The 18,947-nt window shown below is 41.3% G+C and overlaps 1 protein-coding gene across 3 annotated transcripts in view; it reads right to left on the bottom strand.

Annotated features, from left to right (window-relative positions):
• Positions 1-2,523: 2,523 nt before the first annotated feature.
• Positions 2,524-18,947, bottom strand: part of PCNX4 (pecanex 4) — a gene marked incomplete at its 5' end in the record, with an annotated part of 36,477 nt that continues 20,053 nt past the window's right edge. For 2 of the 3 annotated variants that reach the window (XM_080914509.1, XM_080914510.1), the window contains 4 exons: positions 2,524-3,047; positions 9,783-9,969; positions 10,587-11,617; positions 15,220-15,323. In XM_080914509.1, the coding sequence (XP_080770635.1) occupies positions 2,796-3,047; positions 9,783-9,969; positions 10,587-11,617; positions 15,220-15,323 (1,574 nt within the window). In that variant the 3' untranslated portion in view covers positions 2,524-2,795. The remainder of the gene's footprint in view (positions 3,048-9,782; positions 9,970-10,586; positions 11,618-15,219; positions 15,324-18,947) is intronic. The other variant, XM_080914511.1, reaches the window with a different exon arrangement.

Here is an 18,947-nt window from a genome sequence, read left to right as displayed (position 1 = left end):
CATCCTTACAGAGGCCAAAAGAGGAGGTCAGATCCCTTGGGACTGGAATTATAGGTGGTGGTGAGGCACCATGTGGCTGCTGAGACTCCAACCAGGATCTTCTAGAAGAGTGGCTAGTGCTCTTAGCCACTGAACTTTCTCTCCAGCCTCAGACATACAAATTGAGAGGGCAACTCGACACTATGTCCATATAGTAAAATAATAGTAGTGTGTTCATTTCTGGTCTAGCTTCTTTTACAAGTCCAATAGCAGGCAACGGCTTGCTATTCACTAGTCATCAACCTAAATTTACATCACATAAAATAATTCATCAATATAAAATGGTAATATAAATTGAAAAATGGACTTCTGTATGGTAGTCTTTGTAAAGCTCCCTGTAGCAGTGAATTCAATAATCTTTTTTGGCTCCTGGCAGGCCAGCTAATTTTGATATGCTTTGACTAGCTCAATGGCCAGCATTTTAATCTTTAACTTTTTCGACATGAAATAAATAAAAAGTAAAATACTGTCATGAATATTGTAACAGTGGATAATTATACTGCATAACTGAATGACATTTAATTTGTGTGTGTTTGTGTCTGCTTATTTTTGTAGACCTGTGGTCAATCTCAGTTGTCATGCCTCAGATACCACTCACCTTGATTTTTTCGTCTGTGTTGCTTGACCCCTCCCTCCACTCCTTCCATCACGCCTACCACCTCCCCTCCCCGCTCCCCAGAGCTTATTCCTTCTGTTTCCTTTTTTAAAAATAGAGCAGGTTTCCTAGCAATAGCAACCACACATGACATAATGATTTACAGTAAGATGAGGCACTAGCCCTCATATCAAGGCTAGATGAGTCGGCCCTGTAGGAGGATAGGGGTCCCAAGAGTCAGAGATACTTCCTTTCCTAGTGTTAGGAGTCCCACAAGAACACCAGGCTACACAACCATACATATGCAGAGGATCTAGGTCAGGCCCTATAGGCGCCATGATTACTGCTCCAGTTTCTGCGAGCCCCTATGAGCCCTGCTTAGTTGTTCCTGTGGGTTTTCTTGTGTTTTCAACACCTCTGGCTCCTACAGTCTTTCCTCCCCGTCTTCTGCAGGGCTCCCCGGGCTCTGCCTAGCGTTTTGTTGTAGGTCTTTGCATTTGCACTCATCAGCTGCTGAATGACATGTCTGATGACAGTTGGGCTAAGCTCTGGTGTACATGTATATGTAGAATGTCATTAGGACTCATTTCATTGACTTTGTTTTTTTCCAGTCATGTTTGGTTCTATCCTGGGTCTCAGGACTGTCCAGCCTCTGGTTCCTGGCCATCCAGGCTGTGTCAGGTGTGGCGTTGGACCTCTCATTGTCTGGTGCACTGGCTGTTTTGTGTCAACTTGACACAGCTGGAGTTACCACAGAGAAAGGAGCCTCCTTTGAGGAAATGCCTCCATGAGATCCAGCTGTATGGGAGGGCCCATGGTGGGTGGTGCCATCCCTGGGCTGGTAGTCCTGGGTTCTATCAGAAAGCAGGCTGAGCAGGCCAGGAAAAGCAATCCAGTAAGCAGTGCTATTCCATGGCTTTTGCATCAGCTCCTGCCTCATACCCTGTGTCAGGGATCGTCTTGGAAGTGGGAGTGGAAAAGGTGTAAGAGTCAGTTTGTGGGAAACTGTTATGAAAGTCTTTTCTGGGCACGGCAAGGTCGTTACCAACCTATTGCCATATAACCATATCAAGCTATTCAAACCTTCTGCATGAATGGAGGTGCAGCTCACAGTCTCACCCCTATGCTGACAAACCGATGGCTAATAGAATCGGTCTCCTCAGGGGTACGGCCCCGAAGGGCTCCAGTGAGGCAGCCCCACACCCACGCACATACTGGCAGCATGAAGTAGATTCCAACCGTTAAAAACGTTTATGACGTTGGGGGAGAAAAGTGGTAGGTGGGAGGAAAAGGAGGGTTCTCAAGGGGCGGGAGCACATGGTAGATTTGATCAAAATATATGATATGCACATATGACTTTCTCAAATTTCTTAAAGAAGAAAAAAGAAGTACCAGTGGTTTACCACAGCCAACTGATCAAAAGAACATTAAACCTATCATCCAAAACTCTGAAAGCATGAGGTGATATATTTCAGGTAAACAGATACCTACTGAGATTCCTACGTGCATTAAAATTATCCTTCAAAACAGAAAGAAATAAGGACCTCCCATGAGAAACACAAGGTACTGTCTGAGGTTGACCTCTGGCCTCCACAAGCATGGGTAGGCACCTACACATGGCTAGCCCTCTTCAAACACAAAGAACAACATTTTGCTGGTGAGATTTTATTTCAAGTGTTTATGGTTTCCAAGCAAAGTATATGAAAAACGAATACACTGAATGGAACTGTTCACACCATGTTAAATGAGAAAACAGTACATTTGAAAATACTAAAAATTAATTACAATTCAAATAAATATATGTACATGTTTTGTTAATCATTATTATTTAAAAACACTGATATGAATGTCTTTTAACTATGTAATTACATACCTGTTGACTTTTAAAAAGACAAACCACCCTTCAGACATTTAACAATGCAGTAAAAAAAATCTAATCTTGTACAAATGTCTCTAGCTACCAAAAGCAATCAGAACTCATACAGCACAAATATTGGCCAACTACTTTTACCCATGTTAGGCTCAGAGGACTCATTCACAGACCTTAGGTTTTCTCTCAGGCATTCTTGCGGCAAAGAGAAAGTCTAGTGAGATCACAAAGCTTACACTCCTACTTCTCAGAGCCTCCTCTGATGTGCTTGCATTTGGATGTAAAAATGAACTAACACAAATGTATAGGGAGAGGTTTGGAGGAGAAAATTGGATATCCTAAGGGAGGGTCAGCAGCTTGTACAGTGAGGTTCCTCAGCAGGAGTGGGTGAGCCTGGATACTGTAGCGCTCCTCATCATCGTTGGTGGCATAAAGCAGTTCCCATGAGAGGTTGGCCCACTGGCCTCGAACGGCCTCAGCATTCAGTTTCCCGATGTGCACTGGCAGCTCCTGCAGCATCAGGACCCTCGAGGTATAAACGCCCTGGAAGTGTTTACGGGAGACAGGGAAGATCATCAATAATAATGATAATGGTAATGATGATGATGATGATGATGATGATGATGATGATAATAATAATAATAATAATAAAAAGCAAGACTGCACACCAAACAATAGAGATTGGTGTTTTAAAATGTACATGAATCGCTTAGCTTTAGAATCAAGAATTGCTCTTTAAATAAATATGACAGGAAAATTTCAGTTACTTAGACCCCAACCCACCACTTCAGTTGGCTTTGACAATGCTCAGCCATAAATACTAGTTACTGGACACATCTGGTTGAGTCTCATTGCTATGACAACATACCAGACAAACAACTTAATAAGGGAAGGCGAGGGATGTTTTGGCAGCAGAAACACGAGGCAGCTGAGCACGTGGAGTCCGCAGTCACGGAGCAGAGAGAGGAGTGCTGCTTGGTACCCCTTCTTCCTTGCCAGTAGTCTGGGACCCCGGCCCATGACCAGTCTAAAATCTCCTTACAGAAGTTTGTTTCTGTGGTGATTCTAAATCCTTTCAAGCTGACAATCAAGATTCATCACCATGGTGGATAATAGTTCCCAGGCTCCTTTTCAGAAAGTTTTAATGAGATGTAGCTCAGTTTCTGCACAAGTTGCTCATTTCAATTGTCAATGTCTAACCCAATGGCTCTTGGACGTTTACAGAATGTACAATAACTACCACAGGACATCTGAGACCAGCTTTCGTGGTGTCACAAAGAAACTCTGGGCTCTAAGCTGTTACTTTCCTGGCTCCTCAGTCTGCTCCCCTTTGCAACCACGATGGCTCTGTCCTTTCAGTGGCCACAGGCATAGTATAAAATATACCATAATGATGAATACTCTACTCCGTACCCATCCTCTGCTGATACACAGCTGGCTTCTGCCTTTCAGCCAAGATAAATGCTACACTGTGAACATGTGTGCAAGCTTCTGTGCCAGCCTACACTGTTGTTCTTTTCCAGTGTAACAGCAGAGTCATGTCATGGTTGAGGAATTACTAGAGTGTCTTGCCAGCATCAGCATATATGGGTTCTAATCTCCTCACACCCTTGTCAAGACTTACAGAATTTTAATTTTAGCCATCATAGTGCAGTAAAATGTTGTGGCTTTTGTTTATCTCTTGGCTAGTGCTGGAGATCAAGGCCAGAGTCCTGCACATGCTAGGCAAGCAATTTCACCAGTAGGCTACAATGCCTCAGCACTAATTTTATTATGGTCATTAATGACGCTGAACATTGTGTGTGTGTGTGTGTGTGTGTTCTTGAGATCTTATTGGTCACCATGTATCTGTGGAGAAATCTGTATATAGTTTTTATCCATCTTCAATTGGATCCTCTGTTGTTTTTATTAGAGTCTAAATTATTTACATATTATAGTAACAAATCTTTAATGAGATATGTGTAGTTATTTTTCCCATTTTGGGTTGTTTCCACTTTTTGACAGTATGCTTTAACACATGAAGTTTATTATTTTTAATACTGTTTTCTTTTTGTTTTGAGGCAGGACCTCATTTAGCCCAGGATAGAGTTAAATGCTGTATTCTGCATAGAGAGGATAACTATGAAGTCTTGATACTTTTGGGGAATAGAATGTGTCCTGGCCCTTCTCTTTCCTCCTCTTCATAAAAAAAATGCCACTTCTATTATTTTATAGGTGTAAGTATTTTACCTGTATGTGTCCAAGAAGGCCAGAGGAGGAATTGGGTTCCTATAGCTAAAGTTACACACGGTTGTGAGCTACCATATGGGGGCTGGGAATTGAAACCCACTTTTCTGTAGAAGTAATAGTGCTCTGAACCACTGAGCCATCCATCTCTCCAAACCACTTGATTTTGAGACAGGATCTTATGTGGGCTGAGATGGCCACAGGTGTAAACTCACTACGAAGTTTCTGAAACAAAGAATGACTCCTGCTCCTTCTGATTACAATATGTGATATTTAAAAACAACTTTATTTTTGGTTGGGTGTTTTTTGTTTTGGCTTGTTTTATAGCTCAGATGGCTTCAAACTTGTGACAATCTTCTTTCCTAAGGATCCTAGGTCCTGGGTTTAGTAAGCCACTAGACCAGCAAATACAGGGCCTATGCTTTTGGCTGATTTTCCTTTTTTATCACTGGGGATTCAACCTGGTGTCTTCTGTATATTAGACAAACTTTCTACCAATGTGCCACTTCCCAGTCCTGGTCAGCCTACTTATATACTTTCTTTTTTCTTTTTTGAAACATGTCGAATATAGTCAGGATCAATGAGAATTTGTTATAGCCATGAATAACTCGAAACTGCTAATCCTCCTGCCTATACCTGCTGAGTGCTGGAATTAACAGACCTATGTTACCTTGTCTCATTTTGTGTGGAACTAGTAACTGAACCTAGGGCTTCAAGCATCCTACACAAGCACACTAGCAACTGAGCTACATCCTAGCATCAAAGTTTCTCTTAAAGTGTTCATTTTCATTTTTTATATGTATGGATGTTTTACTTGCATGTATGTTTGTATACAGTGTCTGAGAAGGCCAGGGTTTTAGATCTGGGATTGAGTTCCAGATGGGTGAGAGGTGTCATGTGGGTGCCAGGTCTGGAATCCTGGTCCTCTGGGAAAGTAGACAGTGCTCTTACCTGCTGACTGAGCTATTGCTATAGCTCTTAAACCTTGTTTTTAATGATGTAGTTTCATTTCTCACACTTTTGTTACCATATCTAAGAACTTATTCATAGTTCAAGGTCATAAAAATTACTCCTATGTTTTCTCCTAAAATGTATATGGTTTTAGCACTTAGTTCCTTGAAGTAATGGAGGTCAGTTTCTTAATATGGTGTTAGATGAGACCTTCAGTGGCTTCAGCATCTTTCAATAAGAGGAATGTCACTTCTGAGTATGGTGCCTGTGAAATGGCCTGTGCTGGGGTGGGTACTTTGCAGATGTAACTAAGGACTCTAAGATGACATCATCTTGGATTTATGTGGGTCCTAAGCCAATGCCTGTGTCCTTTAAAAAGAAAGGAACAGGAACTCTCCACAATACAAAGAAGAAGGCCATGTGGAGATGGAAAATAACTATATCATCTAGCCAAGGAATGCGAGGAGCCATTCTCCAGCAGAGGCAGGAGATTGAGGGACGAATTCTTCTCCAGACCCCTCACAGGAGCATGACCTCCTGACACCCTGACTTCAGACTCCCAGCTTCTAAACTGAGAGCAGTAAGTTTGTTCTTTAAAGTCACCCATGGGCTAGAGAGATGGCTCTGTGGTTAAGAGCACTGACTGTTCTTCCAGAGGTCCTCAGTTCAAATCCCAGCAACCACATGGTGGCTCACAACCATCTGTAATGGGATCTGATGCCCTCTTCTGGTGTGTCTGAAGACAGGTACAGTGTACTTATATGTAATGAATAAATAAATAAATACATAAATAATTAAATGTCATTAAAAAAATAAAGTCACCCAGTTTGTGGGGATGAGGTTTTTGTAGCAGTCATGGGGAAATGACATCAATAAGTCAGTGCTTCTCTTAACTGTGGACACAACTGTCTCAGTACCCCTTGTTGGAAACAATGAACTCTCCATTGTATGGTCTTGGCATCCTTGTGAAAATCAGTTGAACGATTCTCATTTCCACGGCACTCGGTGTACAGTCTTTATGCATGACCTCACAGTTCAGATACTGGTGCTTCATGATACATTTTGAAATTCACAAGTATGAGGCTACCAATTTAAAAAAAAAGAAGCCTTTTCTGGTTATTTTGGGTTCCTTGACATTCTGTGAGTTTTAGAAAACCTCTCTGCCTATTTTCACAATGGGCAGATGGGTCTTCAGTGGGATAGTGTTAGGTCTGTAGATTAATTGAAAGAATATTGACATTTGAAACATATGCACGTATGTGTATGGGTAACATACGCACACATGTGTATGGGTAACATACGCATGTATGTGTACGGGTGTTTTGCCTGCATGTAGGTCTATGTACCACTGCATGACTAGTGCCCATGGAGGTCAGAAGAGAGCACCAGATCCCCTGAGCTAGAGTTGCATGTGATTGTGAACCATGTGTGTGTTGGTGGGAAATGAATTCAGGTTCTCTAGAAGAACAGCCTGTGCTCTTAACTGCTGAACCATCTTTCTAGTCCCAAGTACTAGCATTTTAATAATATAGTTTGATTCACAAACATGGGTAATTTATAAATATAAGTAGTTTTTTGACATTTATATTTGATTCATTCTTTTAACAATGTTTTACAATTTTCAGAGTACATGTTTCATACTTATTACATTTCTACCTCAGTATTTTATTTCTTTTTGTTTGAGACAGTGTCTTATGATATAGTCCAGATAACTTGGCATTCACAATCCTCCTGCCTCAGCCTTCTGCATGTAGGGATTCACAGCATGAGATATGCCTGGCTTATATTTTCTTTTTTTAACTAAAAAAATGTATCATTATATGTGTACCCAGACACGTCACAGTGTACATATAGAGGTCAGAGGACAACTCTTTGACTATGTGGGTCCTGAAGATGGAACCTGGGTCATCAGATATGGTGGCAAGTGCTTTTATCTACTGGGCCATTTCAATGGCCCTTTATCATTTTTGGTTAAGTGGTATTTCCTTATTTTATTTTGGTCTTGGTCGTTTCTGGTATGTAAAAATACAAAATATTTTATATCATCCAATTATCTCAAATGGTTTAAAAAATGAGTCCTTACGTTCTAAACGTAAGATTCTGCCACCTGCAAACAGCGTTCCTTCCTCCGTTCTGAACCGTAGGACGGCAGTTTCCTTTCGGCTCACTACACTGCTCAGCTGTTACAACAGACAGCAAGCCAAGTACAGCAGCAGAGGCCCCCAGGCCTTGCAACCTGAGTGCTGGGGCCGGGATGATCGTGGATCTCAGGTATTTATGAATTGCACAACTAGCCTGGGCAGAATGGTGAGACACTTATTGGAAGGTGGAGAGAAGAGAGGAGAGAGGGGAGGAGAAAGAAGAGAGAGATTGGTTTGTTCTCTCCCTGTTCTAGAAGCTGATACTACAGTCCGGGCTCACACCATGGCTAGGCTGTGGTAAGGGTTCTTTCTGGCTCAGAGAAGGCTGTCTTCTTCTGTGTGAGGTATCCAATGTAGACAGGAAGTCTAATGTGTCCTTGTGTTGAAATGGCCACTAATCCTATCACAGAGCTCAACATTTATGATCTCATCCAATCTTCATTACTTCCCAACTCACTGGGCAGGAATTTCCATCATAGTACTAGCATAGTACATTTTAAAAGTCAAGTTCAATTGCTGAAAAAAAAGAAATTATCAAAGGGTGCTGAATTTTATTAAATTAGTGGTTTCTTTTTATCTACTGAGATAATTATGGGGCTTTTGTTTTTTATTCTGCTGTGACTGTGTATTACATTAGTTGGCTTTCTATAAGTTAAACCAATTTATATACTATTTTGACACAAAAGCTGCTTTTATAGGTTGTTGGATCAGTTTGTTAATATTATGTTGAGGATTTTGCATCCATAATGATGGAGTTAGTTCTCTGTCCAGTACAGCTCGCCCTGCAGATTTCAGTGTAATTCCTAGAAAGCACATTTACTTCTATAACAAGCCCAAGGCTGCACCAATTGCACACCCCGGTGCAGCCACAACACAGCTAATAAAGAATTTCTTTTGGAGAATGCTTCAGAGCCCAGCTTTCCTTTGACTTTTATTTATTGTTTCTCTTTGATTTGCTTCTCTCACAGGGACTGTTTCAGAGGCAGTCTGGGTCTGGATGTAACCCCCTCACATGCTGCTCCCTGACAGACACTCCCACCCCAAGAGACACCACTCCATGGTGGGCACAGGAACGACAGGTCTTTTCAGCTCAGGTCTTTCACTGTGCGGCCTCTATCAAATGATAGTAGCGTATCTAAGACAGACTTCCATGAGAAGGGCTGGGCAAAAGGAGCCCATTTCCTGACTGGAACTCAGCCTCAGCAGTCACACTGAGAAGAGAATACTCATCCTTTACCTGGGAGCAGGAGGGCCAGCCTTGTGTTCTTGGAGGTACCACTCTAATGGAGTTTCTGTCTTACCGGGAGAGAAGGCAACAAGATGACCTTTAAATAGAGGTTTCTTGTTGCTATTTGATAACGGATTTAGTACATTTTTAAAAAAGAATGGTTCTTTATTTGCTATATGCCTTAGCATGGTAATTTTTAAAAAACCTTTTCTGTTGGCAGATGATGTTGAACTCCTTTCATTCTGCTGTGAAGCAAGAGAGACCTGAGTCCCAGGCTCAACACACCCAGTTTTTACACTGTGTTCAATTAAAGATATTTTAAATGAAATAAGAGTAAGTAGTAAGTTTTTTGTTTTTAGGTCCTCAATTTGAAGTCTCTCTGAATTCTTAAAGGTTAGACTAGATAACTTGATCCAAATGAAGTATATTATCAGCAAAAGAAGTAATTTACTACTTACAAGTTATTTTCTCCTTTCGGAGTTAACACTACAGTGGTGATTCTTACACTTGGACAGGGAATTAAAACCTAGCACATTTGTCAACTGTGCTACAGCAGACGGCACTGTCTTCATCCGCCCGTGTACAATATCTGCACAGCCTTCTCTGCCGCCCCTATTCAGCTGGCAGGAGGAAATGGACCAGCTACTCCACGCTGCACTGTCTAATGACAGGGCCATGCCTATGCCTTCCAACTGTCAGGGACACATCATCCACAGCTGGAACGTGCCTTACCATACTAGGCTCGTACCCCAGGCAGAACAAGCACGGCTTTTCTTCTAGAATCGCTTCCTTCCACTGTTCTTCAGACACTAGGCCGATGTACCAGTCCCTCTCATACTCTCTGAGGCAGTTGGTCAGTTCTTTAAAGCCTTCTATTGGACCCAAACTTGCTTTATCAACCATTAGTTTCAGCGTATACCTAAAAAATAGAAACCCAAACAATTTCAGAATATTAAAAAAAATCAGAGATGAAAGCTATTTGTTCAATATTTTTAAGACATGGAAATGGGAGTAAGCCATGTAGAGGGACACAATGGCACACATATATGACAGAGGCAGAGGCAAGGGGACCAGGTCATCCCTGCCTATCTAGAATGAGCTCAAGGCTGGTCTGAGATCATGTCTTAACAGTTGCCTCCCCTAAAATGAAAAACCTGAGGGAGCTGCAGCTCAGTTGGCAGTGTCCTTGCTTACCATAAGAAGACCCTGGTCTGATGGCCAGCGCCTTATAAACCAGGCAGGTGGCTCATACCTGACACAGCAGCACTCTCAAGGTGGAGGGAGGATATCCAGGTTCTGCCCTCAATATTGACAAAAATAACACACACAACAACAAAGCAAGGAAGACAAATGAAAGCAGCCGAAGTGAAGAAATTCAACGAGTTCTATAAAAAGTCCTCACGTGAACAAGATAAAAAACGTAGAAGTTAACCTGTTTCCAATACAATCAGTCATACTATAGACCAAGCTTTACAAAAAAAATCATAAAAGAATATTCTAGTGATTAAAAAAAAGTATATAATCCAAACAGATTACCTGAATGCTTTCCGAACTAGTTGGAAAAGCTCTGGCTTTTCTGAAAGCCAATCCAAGGTGCCAGCCCAGGGTAAGCCACCATTGTAGACTCTGACTAGCTGACCAGGACTAGGCACTCCATTGTCTATTCCAAATAAACCAATATAACAAGCCATTACTGTATGGACATACAAGTCTTTCAAAGCTTTATCCTTTGCAATTTCTTCTAGAACACATGACTTTTCTTCTGAGTGAAAACATTCCAATTGCCTTAAAACAAATCGGTACCAGTCTTCTGGAAACAAGGGGCTCATCTCCATGATTTTGGAATGGGGTGTGCGGTTAGATTTCCATTCTTCAGGTAAACTCAGCGAGCGAGACTGGGGACAGCTAAACTCCACCAGAGGAATGTATGCCACATCTTGTCTCTGTCCTTTGTCAACAGCAGGGAGTCCCAACATCACCGCACTGTAAAGGTCACTGTTGGGACCTGTGCTTGCAGAATGGCCGTCTATGCTCTGGGAATCCACTGAGCCTGGAATAGGCAACTTTGTACAAGGTGGATCTTTGAACTGAAGGTTTTCTTTTCTGTTTTTGATAGCCAGTTCATCATCAAAAATACTACTATCAGACCAGTCATGGACAGTGTCTAAACTTGAACTATCCGAGTCTTCCAGGGACTTAGGGCACGGTGAGCTGTGTGAAGCCAGTGGGACCACCGGTGAGGATTCTCCCTTGTTTCCAGTTTTGTGACTATTCTCCTGCGTGCTGGGCCTCTTAGAGCAGTGCTGAATAAGCACCCAGATAAGCACCTTAATAAGGTCATCCTTAAATTCCTTCAGGTTTTCAGGAGAATCAATGATACCAGTTAGGACATTCCTAGCATCAGAATACAGTTTCACAGGCAAAACCGTGCATGGCGTCAGGACATGCTCCAGGTGCTCATTAAGCGAACATACTTGTGGGTGTTCTTGTTGAAAAGCAGTTTCAAACACTTCATCGACTCTCTGGGCTTCAGCAGTGTGGCAGGATGTTTCCTGCAATTCTAACCCCTAAAGAGGAAAGAGAAGCACTTGAGTTCACAACTGTCTCTTACCCAGTGAACAGAAAGCAGTGTACTCAGTGCAGTGGAATCTCATCACACAGACAGAGAAAAAGACAACGGAAACTCTAGGTCACGAGCAGCTACCACTTGACTTTTCTGTCCTCAAACACATGTGATGTTGGATAAAGAGATTAAAAGAAAGGCTACTACAATTTTAAGAGAAATGATAGATAATCCCACTAGAAGCTGGTTAAGACATACTGTGTCATTCTGTGCCTTACTTTCATAAGATGATCTGTTCTCAAGGATGAATCACACCTAACAACTCTTAAGTCAGACTTGTTTGGGAGAAGGGGAAGCGAGATCAGAACTATTAAGTATATTGCAATAGTTCTGCATTCTTTTCAACCTACTGTATATGAGACCAAGAAAGTGATTCAAGTGTATGGAAGTACAATAATTTATCAAGTTGTATTCCTATCTTAATTTTTAATAACATTCATTTGATTACTGTCTGTTTCAACATACTGCAGAGTAAGTTTCATAAAGAGCTGTCTTTGTCATGACTATATCCCCAGGGTCTAAGTCAGATGAGATGTACGAGTAGGTGTTGAGTGAATGAGTACGCTCCTGGATCAACTTTAGACATGCGCTGAGGCAGCTCCACAGGCAAACCGGACATGGCGTCAAAGCATTTCCCGGGTGCTCACTGAGAGAGCACTCTTGTACCCAGTCTAGCTGTGCTGTCAGCTAACACACTAGGAGTGAAGTAGCTCCCTCTTCACTATCAGAGTTGGTAACTTACTTACCTAGAGCACAAAGCCACTAGAGCCTTCCTGGCCCATTTTTAACTGACTGCCACACACACCCTCCACAGATCTCCTGTTTCCTCTGAGGTTCCTCATTTCATAGGAAAAATGACATCTAGAAGCTGAGTGAAGACAGAGTGCTCAACCCTCTGTGGGCTTACACACACCCACTTCTTTCACAGCTTCGAGAGTATCAACAGCTAGCAGAAAGATTTCACCAGTCTGAGGCTAGGCAGGACTGCTGCAAAGCAGTGAACTGGACCTGATGAGCTGCTGCCCTCAGGAAGCCACAGAGGCTATGGTCCGGCACAAGCATCAGCATCCTAGTGTGCACAGGGCAGGGAAGATCTCACGATGCCCCCCTATCCTTGGCGAGGGAGTGTGGCAACTAATGGCTGTCGGGGAAGGAGAAACAGCTTTCTCCAGGGGTGTGGCCCACACGGTTGTCAATGCTCCAGCGCATATGCCCTGCACACATGGAGCACTGAAGGGGCTCAGAGTTACGACAAAACCAAGACATGCTTTTGACTGGGGATCTTGCTGGGGGAGGGGAGCCTGGGAGGAGTTGGAGGGTAAAGTGGGTATGGGTATGACCTAACTACATTGTCTGCATCCGAAATCACCAAAGAGTTACAAGAAAACCAGTAAATATATTTGTAAAGAGATTAGGTTTTATAAACTTCAAGTTAATACAAATGTTAGTAAATCCAAAGCCAATAAACAGATAGATAGATAGATAGATAGATAGATAAAGGTTACTTATAAATAGTGTGAAAATCATGAGACCATTAGGATTTATGTCACCAGGTAATAGTAGACTGTAGGATTTAAAATGTAATAAGATAAGAAATACTCATGAGAGTCTGCATGCTCGTTATAGACTATTCAAGCAGTTACAATGATGTATTTTACCCACATCAGTAAATCAACACTCAGTCTATGATTTGGTAGGTCCAAAGTGAAACTCAGGCATTTCCATTTGCAGTTAGTCCAAATAGATTGAGGACTGAACTTTGAGAGTGACAGTTGTAAAGGGTCAGCATTTTGGTTACCAGTACTTTTATCCAGTCTTTGTAAAGATGAAGAATGCACCTATTTACCATGGACTCAGGAGTATTTACTAAAGGTCTGTGCTGTGTTGAGCACTATTGAAGAGTTAGTTCCATTCTTGGATAAAAGCAGAACTACTTCCCTGTGACATTCCATTAGTGAAGGACACAGACAAACAGCAATCATTTATTCAGTTTTTAGATGGTCTAAAACTCTAAACTTGTTGGCAAACCAAGGGCTGGCACTGCTGGGACAGGGGTGGTGGTAGTTCAAACACAATGGCTGTGATGCCTAGAAAGGAAACTTGAAGGCACTGAGCCACGTGATGACTTGCTGAAGGGAGAAGAGCCCCTAGAACAGGGGCTGAAGAAGTCGCAGCAAGCCTTGGCTATGAATGAAAGAGATCCGCTAGAACAGCGTGGTCCTCAGCCTTCTCAATGCTGAGACCCTTTAATACACTTCCTCCTGTTGTGTGACCCCAACCTTAATATTATTTTCCTTGCTACTTCATAACTGTCATGTTGCTACTGCTACAAACTGGGATGTAAATATATGATATGCAGATTATCTTTCACGGGACCCATGTGAAAGGGTTCGATTCCCCAAAGGGGCCACAACCTACAGGTTGAGAACCACTGCACTATAGGGATTCCAACAGAGAGGTTACATGGCCTAACCTAGAACCACTGCACTATAGGGATTCCAACAGAGAAGTTACATGACCGATCATTTTGCTTAATAAAAAGATTAAGAGGCTACTAAAACGATCCAGGTGGGTAAGGGATGAAGACGAGCAGGGTTCAGAGATGATGAAAACAGAGACAGTTACGGACTAAGAGGCCCTGTCAGCCCGAATGCGGGGAAGCACACACGTGTCTACTACTTGTGACCCGAGCAACCAGAATGACAGTTGTCTCGAAGGACTGCCAGACTCTGGGACTCTGATGTGAAGACGACTCATGAAACCAGAGTGTCTTAACTGCTGCTGCCTGGCTAAGCGGGACGAGTCTAAGCACACACACTGCAGTGACTGGCAAGGTCAGGCCATTGAGTATCTCAGACGTGCAGGTTTGGGAACAGAGTCAAATACTTGAGTGAGGTGAGACAGAGTGGGAAGAATTTAGAATACACGACTCTAACAGGGCATTTTGCCCTTAAAAGAAAGAAAAATGGTAGAGTACGGAGGGTAGTAGAGTGGGAAGACGGTTTTGGAAAATTGAAAATGTTTATGTGACACATGGGAATTTCGGAAATTTTTGATTCATATTTTTGAGATTTTAATTAGACGTGAATGACAAGAACAAGACTAGGAAATATGGCAGAAGAGACGCATGGCAGTTAAGAGCACTGGCTGTTGTTCCAGAGGACCCTGGTTTGATTCTCAGTACCCACATGGTGGTTCACATCTGTGACTCCAGGTCCAGGGGGTCTGATGACCTCTTCTGTCCTCTGTAGACACCGGGCATGTAATCACACATACAGGCAAAACCCCATGTGTAATAAAATAATACTAACATTAATACATTTACCGAGACCAGAGAAGTGTAGGCCATTTTGTTACCACGCCCTAGTATGTAATCAGTACTCGTCAGCTCTCAACAGGTGCTTACTGAAATGCACCTTTAAAAATCCTCAGGTGTTTTCTCGGCGAAAATCCTCTTCTTACAAGCTGAGTTATAGATGTACATATCGAGTAAATTGTGATATAGGCTCTGTAAAGACACCTAGCAGAGTTTCAAGTGGTACTGACCTTAACATTAACGCAGCAGTAAGTGTAGCCACGCTCTAGAATCATTATCCATATTAAGCGGTCTTCAAAACGGCCCAAGTAGTGAGAGCCTGGTAGGAGGAGACCTAAAAAACATTTAAAACAGGAGTGGGGGAAAAAAGGAATAACTTTTGTGAATATTTAAAATTAAACATCTATAACCAAATTTAACTACTTTGCCCATCTTTAGGTCAAAGACAGAAATGAACTTTGAATTTCTATTCTCTCCAATACTTTTACCATGAAGGGTGTTGAATTTTGTCAAATGCTTTTCCAGCATCTAATGAGATGACCATGTGGTCTTTTTCTTTGAGTTTGTTTATATAGTGAATTATGTTGATGGATTTCTGTATATTGAACCATCTCTGCATCCCTGGGATGAAGCCTTATGATCATGGTGAATGATCGTTCTGATGTGTTTTTGGATTCGGTTTGTAAGAATTTTATTGAATATTTTTGCATCAATATTCATGAGGGAAATTGGTCTGAAGTTCTCTTTCTTTGTTGGGTTGTTGTGTGGTTTAGGTGGCAGTGTAACTGTGGCTTCATAGAATGTATTAGGTAGTGTTCCTTCTGTTTCTATTTTGTGAAATACTTTGTATTTGTATTAGGTCTTCTTTGAAGGACTGTTAGAATTCTACACTGAACCCATCTGGTCCTGGGGATTTTTTGGTTGGGAGACTTTTAATGACTGCTTCTATTACCTTAGGCATTTTGAGACAGTTTAGATGGTTTGTCTGATCCTGATTTAACTTTGGTACTTGGTATTTGTCAAGAAAATCATCCATTTCATCCAGATTTTCCAGGCATAGGCTTTTGTAGTAGGATCTGATGATTTTTTGAATTATTTTATCTTCTGTTATGTCTCCCTTTTTATTTCTGATTTTGTTAATTTGAATACTCTCTCTGTGCCCTCTGGTTAGTCTGGCTAAGGATTTATCAATCTTGTTAATTTTCTCAAAGAACCAGCTCCTGGCTTTGTTGATTCTTCATATAGTTCTCTTTGTTTCTACTTGGCTGATTTCAGCCCTGAGTTTGATTATTTCCCATCATCTACTCCTCTTGGATGTATTTGCTCCTTTTTGTTCTAGAGCTTTCGGGTGTGTTGTCAAGCTGTTAGTGTATGCTCTCTCTAATTTCTTCATGGAAGCACTCAGAGCTATGAATATCCCGCTTAGCACGGCTTTTACAACTTTTGGTATGTTGTACCTTCATTTTCATTAAAGTCTAAAGCATCTTCAATTTTTTAAATTCTTCCCTGACCAAGTTATCATTGAGTAGAGCATTTGTTAGTTTCCATGTGTATGTGGGCTTCCTGCTGATTTTGTTGTTGTTGAAGACCAGCCTTAGTCCATGGTGATCTGATAGGATGCACAGGATTATTTCAATCTTCTTGTATCTGTTGAGGCTTGTTTTGTGTCTGGCTATATGATCAGTTTTGGAGAAGGTACCATGAGGTGCTGAGAAGAAGGCATATATATATATTGATTTGAGGATAAAATGTTCTGTAGATATCTGTTAAGTCCATTTGGTTCATAACTTCTGTTAGTTTCACTGTGTCTCTGTTTAGTTTCTGTTTCCATGATCTGTCCATTGGTTAGAGTGGGATGTTAAAGTCTTGTACTAATACTGTATGAGGTTCAGTGTGTGCTTTGAGCTTCAGTAATGTTTCTTTTACATATGTGGGTGCCCTTGCATTTGGGGCATAGATGTTCAGAATTGAGAGTTTCTCTGGGTGAATTTTTCCTTTGATAAGTATGTAGTGTCCTTCCCCATCTTTTTTGATAACTTTTGGGTAAAGGGTCTATACCTAAGTACAATAAAAGCAATATACAGCAAGCCAATAGCCAAGATCAAACTAAATGGAGAGAAACTTGAAGCAATCCCACTAAAATCAGGGACAAGATAAGGCTGCCCACTCTCTCCCTACCTGTTCAATATAGTACTTGAAGTTCTAGCCAGAGCAATTAGACAACAAAAGGAGATCAAAAGGATACAAATTGGAAAGGAGGATTAAAGATATCACTGTTTGCAGATGATATGATAATATACATAAGTGACCCAAATAATTCACTGGAGAACTCCTACAGCTGATAAATGACTTCAGCAAAGTGGGTGGACACAAAACTAACTCAAACAAATCAGTAGCTTTCTTCTACTCAAAGGATAAATGGGCTGAGAAAGAAATTAGGGAAACAACACCCTTTACAATACCTTTTTGTGACTCTAGCCAAGCAAGTGAAAGATCTGTATGACAAGAACTTCAAGTCTCTGAAGAAATTAAAGACCTCAGAAGATGGAAAGATCTCCCATGCTCATGGATCGAAAGGATAAACAGCAAAAAATGGCCCTCTTACCTAAGCAATCTACAGATTCAAAGCAATCCCCATTAAAATTCCAGCTAAATTTTTCACAGAGATACAAAAAGCATTTCTCAAATTTATCTGAAATAACAAGAAATGCGGGATATCAGAAACTATTTTCAAAAATAAAGGAACTTCTGGGGGAATCACCATCCCTGACCTCAAGTGATATTATAGAGCAACAGTGATAAAAACATGGTATTGGCACAGAGACAGGCAGGTAGATCAATGAAATAAAATCAAAGACCCAGAAATGAACCCACACATCTATGGTCACTTGATCTTTAACAAAGGAGCCAAAACTATCTAGTGGAAAAAAAACATTTTCAACAAAAGGCGCTAGTTCAACTGGAGGTCAGCATGCAGAAGAATGCAAATTGACCCATTTTTATCTCCTTGTACAAAACTCAAGTCCAAGTTGATCAAGGACCTCCACATAAAACCAGACATACTGAATCTAATAGAAGAGAAAGTGGGAAAGAACCTCTAACACATTGGCACAGGAGAAAATTTCTTGAACACAACAATGGCTTATGCTCTAAGATCAAGAATCGACAAATGGGACCTCATGAAATTGAAAAGCTTCTGTAAGGCAAAGGACACTGTCAATAGGACAAAATGACAATCCGCAGATTGGGAAAAGATCTTTACCAACCCTACATCCAATAGAGTCTAATATCCAAAATATACAATGAACTCAAGAAGTCAGACTCTAGAGAAACAAATAACCCCATTTAAAAAATGGGGTACAGAGCTAAACAAAGAATTCTCAACGGAGGAATCTCAAATGACTGAGAAGCACTTTAAAAATGTTCAGTATCCTTAGTAATCAGGGAAATGCTAATCAAAACAACCCCAGATTCTATTTCACACCAGTCAGAATGTCGAAGATCAAAAACCCAGGTGAAAACAAATGCTGGTGAGGATGTGGAGAAAGAGGAAGACTTTGTTTTTAGTAATACAGAGGGTTGGGAATTGCTTGTGGGATTGCAAGCTGGTACAAACACCCTAGAAATCAGTCTGGTGGTTCCTCAGAAAACTGGACATACTACTACCTGAGGACCCAGCTATACCACTCCTGAGCATATACCCAAATGACACTCCAACATCTAACAAGGACACATGCTCCACCATGTTCATAGCAGCCTTATTTATAATAGCCAGAAGCTGGAAAGAACCCAGATGTTCTTCAACAGAGGAATGGATACAGAAAATGTGGTACACTTACACAATGGAGTACTACCCAGCTATTACAAACAATGATTTCATGAAATTTGCAGGCAAATGGATGGAACTTGAAAATATCATCCTGATTGACGTAACCCAGTCACAAAATAACATACATGT

The sequence above is a fragment of the Micromys minutus genome, assembly GCF_963924665.1.
Source record: "Micromys minutus genome assembly, chromosome: 1".
Classification (NCBI taxonomy): Eukaryota; Metazoa; Chordata; class Mammalia; order Rodentia; family Muridae; genus Micromys; species Micromys minutus.
Note: the sequence above shows the minus strand (reverse complement) of the source record. Positions and strands in the feature narration are given on the sequence as shown.